Here is a 6,000-nt window from a genome sequence, read left to right as displayed (position 1 = left end):
GGGATGGTAGCCCTATCCTTCCACTTGATGTCCTGTCCCTCCACTGGAGGTGGACTCTACAAGTTCCCCCCTCCACTGTAGAGCATTTCATTCAAGGGCCCTCCCTTTGAGTCTTGAGAGTCTCTTACTTCCCAGATCTCTGGTACATTCTAGAGGGTCCCCCATCCTGAGGTTGGCTGTTTCCATTCTTTATGCTGGCCTTCATTACATCAGTCTTGTTTCCTTCCCTAATACTGAAGTATGATCCCCCTCTTCCCCTCACTGTCCCCTCTCCCAGCTACCTCCCTCCCTTTGCCCCCTGTGACTGCTTTCTTCTCCCTCCCAAATGGTATTGAGGCATCCTCACTTGGGCCCTTTGGCTTGTTAACCTTGAGTCCTGTAGGTTGTGTCCTGGGTATTCTCTATTTTGGCTAATATCCACTTATTAGTGAGTACATACCATGCATGCCCTTTTGGGTCTGAGTTACCTCACTTAGGATATTTTCTAGTTCCATTAATTTGCCTGCAAAACTCAGGATGTCTTTGTTCTTAATAGCTGAGTAATATTCTATTGTGTAAATGAACCACATTTTCTGTGTCTGTTCTTCCATTGTGGGACATCTGGGTTGTTTCCAGCTTCTGGCTATCACAAATAAGACCACTATGTGGCATGGTGGGGTATCTTTTGGGTATATGCCCAAGAGTGGTATAGCTGGATCTTCAGGGAAATCTATTTCCAATTTTCTGAGGAACCTCCAGATTGATTTCCAGAGTGTTTTGTACCAGTTTGCAATCCCACTAACAATGGAGGAATGAGGGAGTGTGGAGTGTACCTTTTTCTCCACATCCTTGCTAGCACCTGCTGTCACCTGAATTTTTGATCTTAGCCATTCTGATTGGTATAAGGTGGAATCTCAGGGTTGTTTTAGTTTGCATTTTCCTAATCACTAAGGACTTTGAACATTTCTTTAAGTGCTTCTCAGCCCTTAGAGATTTCTCTGTTGTGAATTCTGTTTAGTTCTATACCCCATTTTTTGATTGAGTTTGTTTTTTTTGGTGGTTAGCTTCTTGAGTAGATGAGGCTGAGAACAGAATGTTGATACCTTCAGACATAAATATAAGTTCTGTGTGTTTAAAATTTTATTTTTAAGGTTGCAAAGTACTGAGTTTCATTATGGCATCTTTGTGTGTGTGTGTGTGTGATTATACTTTGTCCTGACTCAGCATCCCCTCACCTCAGTTGTCCTCCCTCAGTCCATTTGCCTGGTTCTTGCTGGTCTTCCTCTTCTAGCTCTTGTCTCGTACATTTCATCATTCTTTTTACTTGCTTCTTACTTCCTATAAATTTGTTTCTCCTGCTAGATCACAGATTCAACTAGAAGGAACATCCCATATCTTTCTTTTGGAGTCCATTTTGGCAATATTTTCCTAAATATCAATCAATTTTGTATAAACTTCTAATTTTCGCCGGTATAAAATTATCCCTTTAAAACATTTAAAAAATTTAAAAAAATGTACACTTTTTATTGCGCTATCTGTCTATACACATTTGTACCTGGGGCCTGTGGAGGTCAGAACAGGATGTAGGATCCCTTGTAACTGAAATTACAGATGGTTGTGAGATTGGGGTACTGGGGATTGAACCTGGGTTTCTGGAAGTCCTCTTCTAGTGCTCTTAACTACCGAGTCATCTCTCCAGCCTGCTTGTAAATCTTAATCAGTTGTCTTTCCTCAAAGGTGGAGGACCACTGAAATAGAATCAGTACAGAGAACAGCAGGAAGTGATGACTGGATACCAGGAGCCAGAAGGGAAGAAGCTACATGTTTCCAGTGCCTTCTGTATATACACTGCTAATCTTGGGCTCTAGAATATGTTCTCCATGGGAGGTTGTGGGTCTCATTCTTCTCAAGGGCCACAGGCCTGAGCAGGGTTCAAATGGCCATGAGTGCAACAGGACTTCTGTAGACAGCTTCGGTGAGACAAGTCTACTTTATTGATCCAGGAGTAGGGTATATAAGGGCTCTAAGGGGTATGGGTGGAAAGGGCTGGTTGGTCATAACCAAGTGCCCAATTATCATGAGTGGGAAGCTACAGTGGGACTTATGTGCTAAGTCATGTGTCTTCTTCACTGTAAGTGCTCACAGGGCTTGTCTGTTGTCTCAGTTCCCTTTGGCCTCGAGGACTTGGCTTCGTGGACTGTTATTGGCCAATGATGATTGTTTCCAGTGTCTCTGAGATTACAGAGTTGCTTAATGGCTGGCGCTCTCTCTCGCTCTCTCTTGCTCTCTCTCTCTCTTTCGTGTGTGTGTGTGTGTGTGTGTGTGTGTGTGTGTTTGCGGGTGCTGCTGCAGAGATAGTAGTCCTGAGGGTGAGGGAGGGCTCATCTGGGTGTTTCTAGGAGCCTCGGCCTTAATTTCTGGGTCTTTGTCTTCTAGCCTTATAATATGGGCTCATAAGGGTGGAAGAGGGGAGTAAAGGGGAGAGGGGTATTGTGGGTTAGGTAGTAACTTGGGCCTAATTAAATCATCTGCTTTTTCTAGAGCAGTTGAATCAGCCACTGGACAATTCTCAGGGTCTTCTTCCTCATTTGAGTCTTCCCCTTTACCCTCTTGTACTTTTTTCTCTAATGCGTTATCCTTAGGCTTGGGTATTTTTCCTATGCATTTCTTGATGACAGCTATCATGGGGAGGAAAGAGAGGGGCAAAACTGGTTAACTGGTTGCTGTGTGTCCAGTTTTTTTTTAACTGAGCAATGCAAAGGTTATTGCCTACACCCAGTTGTGCTGCTGGGTTCTGAAAAGAGGGTACAGGGACCTTTGGCCAATGTTGGGGAGCTGCCTTGACTGAGAGGCTTCAGTTCCACAAACTGTATCTGGACCCTATGCAAAGGTACAAACTGAAAGTAAAACAATGGAAGGAAAGAAGACAACCAGTCCTCAGGTGGGATGGTTAGGCAAAAACGCTGTTACTCACAAACCCTGCATATTCCAGGGGAACCTTTCAGGTGCCAGCTGTGGGTTTCCCTTCTCCTGAGGAATCGTTAGCCACTGGCCCAAGAGGGTAGAGGGAGAAGTGGTGAGCAAGGTTTGGACCACCAGAAGGACTTCCAAGATAGCTTCAGTGAGACAAGTCTGCTTTAGTGCTGGAGGGGTAGGGTGTATAAGGGCTCTAAGGGGCATGGGTGGAGAGGGCTGATTGGTCATAACAGAGTACCTAATTATCATGTGGTCAGTCAGCTAGATCAGGGCTTGTAAGCTGAGCCATGTAACACTTGCAGAGAGCTCTGTACAGAGTCATCCTCCAAACAAGGCCAGGTGGAGAAAGGGAAGACCCATGGGAAAGGGGAATCTTTCATTTAGCACCGAGCTAGGAGAGCCATCCATCCACTGTGGACTGTGACCTTAGTAGCAGGGTTCTCCAACAACAGGTGTTTCTCATTCTCCTTGTTTGACTGATGAAGAGACCAAAGCTTGACAAGACATGATTAAGTCATAAAGTTAGTGTGGGCTCTGATGCTAGTTATGTTTGCTCCCTCCAACACAACATGTAAAATTAACACAAAAACCTCTGTTGAAGCTCAGTGTAGTGACACTTAAAAAAAAAAACCTGCTATACCCAGTAAATGATATAAAAGTTGAGTTTGGTAATACAGAAAAATTGACACCAAATATATTTTAATTGTCACAATCTTTTATCTATGACACTATTCCTTATAGATTCTGACTCCAAGTTTTAGAATTCATGTTTTACCAACTGCCAGATATGAAGCGTAATTGTCTTTGTAAAGGTCAGGGTTGATCCATTTGGTGAACTTGAGTCCTGTCCGTGACTCAGAGGGAAGAGGCCGGTCCTGCCATCTCAAGTTCTCACCCACAGGATTTGCTCTTGTCATCCTCTAAAGTTCCAAAATAATTATTCAGTTGCTGACCACAGTGTTTTCATTCAGGAAGGAGTATTTATTAACATGCTTAGATAGAAGTAAAGACGAGCACATGCCCTCCAGTGAACTGCAGTGAGGAAAGGAACCCAAACAAAACGGTTGCAGAGGAAAATTTATATTTTATAGCCACAGCATGTCTTAATAATCAGAATTAAGTTAGCTTTGATAATAATTTTATCACCTTTTCCTGAACTCTAGATTTAAATAATTTTAAAGTAAATTTTGGCAATGTAAAGTTTATACTATGAAACCTGAGGTCTGTAGAAATGAGACAGACTTTCCCGTCTTCTGAGGACAGAACTGTGATGGCACGTTGACACCTCCAGAGTTTGCCTCTATCAGTTTCTTTCAAGAGATCAAATGATTACTGTACAAAGATTAGTATTCAAATACCAGTTTTTAGGATACAGTTACTCTTGGATGGTAGTATAGCTAGTCAAACAAATTAATTATATAAGATATGAACCACAAATAATTTAAGTTTTCCAAAGAGTATGTCCTTATGTGTATGGTAACAATCCATTCTATATAGTAGTAGAATAAGATCACCAATAATGACAGCTGCTGCTGGAGCACTCTGTGTGCTTAGACACTGAGCTAAGCACACCGTGTATATCACACAATGTATGCTCACAATAATTCAAGTGAACAGGTACAGCAGCCTCAGCATAGAAACAAAACCAAGGCTTAAGAGAGGCTAAGCGGCAGCCAGATTCAGATGATCATAAGTTGTAGAACCAGGCATGTAAATCGACCTGTCCTACTGTGATTCTAAAGCCTGGCTAATTAGTCTCATTGTGTGCCATTCAGGAGAGCTCTGATCTGCTGTGAAGAATGTTAGTTGAGTGACTTTATCTTCCACATATTGGTGGAAGTATGCATTTTTAAGGTAAAAAGCAAAATCAGTTTAGGCAGAACTGCCCTGGCCCCAGGCCATTTAAATAGCTTTTATTTACATGTCCTTCCACCTTCATCATTCTGATAACAGTGTAAACACAAATACATCCAGTACATGCAACGCATTCCACAAAGGAACAAAATGTTCAGTACTGCCAAATAAAGAACCTAAATTATTATATACAAAGTGCTTAAAACAGACCTTATGAGATATTCAGGCCATATTTATTTCAGTATTTTCCAATAATTGAGAAGGGAGGCATAATTTATAAATATCTCAAATCCATTATTTTTTTACTAGGAGTCAAAATTTAGTATTTCACTGAAGTGGTTTCCAGGATGTACTACTTAAAGCAAAGTTACATAGCATCAAAATGAAACCGATGTGCTTCCTGTCGTTTTTCTCTATCGTCGGCTTTCTGAAAGAGAATTTTAGAGTAGTTTAAATGCTAAGAAAATCAGATTCATTTCTGACAGCAGTTTAGTACATAACAGGAATGATACTTAATAATATTAAGTGTAATAATATTATGAAATATTTTTATAGATCTAGTAGCTGTTTTAAAATTACGGATATATTAATTGAACTTAAAAATCAAGAAAAAATGTTTTGTCCACACTTAAACAGTATTACCATTCATAATCTACTTGAAAGTGAGAGTAAACATTAGATGCTAGAAGAACAGAATCTCTATTAACACTGATGTTAACAAACCAGTCTAAACTCATTATATTAAGATTATTTTTTGGTTAACCTTTTAATTTAGGATATATTTATTGACTGTTTCTCCTAGTAAAATAAAGGGATTTTTAAAAAAATTAGTTTTCTACTTTGTCCTTTAAGAAGTTTAAAACCTAGAAAGGATTAAAAAAAACAAAACCTACATCAGGATTGACCCTAATTATGCTACTTTTGGGAGATTACTTTTGGGTTTGAGTGAGAAAAGGGCAAGCTTTGAAAATACTATTTACAGAAATGGGAAGAGGCATTTATTTCATACTGGGAGTTTTAGCTTGAGGAAGTGGCTCAGTCATATCCACTGGAAATAGTGGATATCATGAAGCCAGCACAGCTGTCTGACACAGCTCAAGCACAGCTTAGCTGCAATCGCTGTCCTGTCTCTCACACTCTCTGTCCTCCTGCCTCTCACACTCTCTGTCCTCCTGTCTCTCACACTCTCTG

The 6,000-nt window shown here is 40.7% G+C and overlaps 1 protein-coding gene across 1 annotated transcript in view; it reads right to left on the bottom strand.

The window, feature by feature from the left end:
* Window positions 1–3,637: 3,637 nt before the first annotated feature.
* The window catches only part of Itfg1 (integrin alpha FG-GAP repeat containing 1), a 119,214-nt gene continuing 116,851 nt past the window's right edge, over window positions 3,638–6,000 (bottom strand). The window contains exon 18 of the mRNA XM_028755517.1: window positions 3,638–5,236. Within this exon, the coding sequence (XP_028611350.1) occupies window positions 5,177–5,236 (60 nt within the window). The 3' untranslated portion in view covers window positions 3,638–5,176. The remainder of the gene's footprint in view (window positions 5,237–6,000) is intronic.

The sequence above is a fragment of the Grammomys surdaster genome, unplaced genomic scaffold (assembly GCF_004785775.1).
Source record: "Grammomys surdaster isolate TR1022 unplaced genomic scaffold, NIH_TR_1.0 126063, whole genome shotgun sequence".
Taxonomy (NCBI): domain Eukaryota; kingdom Metazoa; phylum Chordata; class Mammalia; order Rodentia; family Muridae; genus Grammomys; species Grammomys surdaster.
This window is presented reverse-complemented; position numbering and strand designations above follow the sequence as displayed.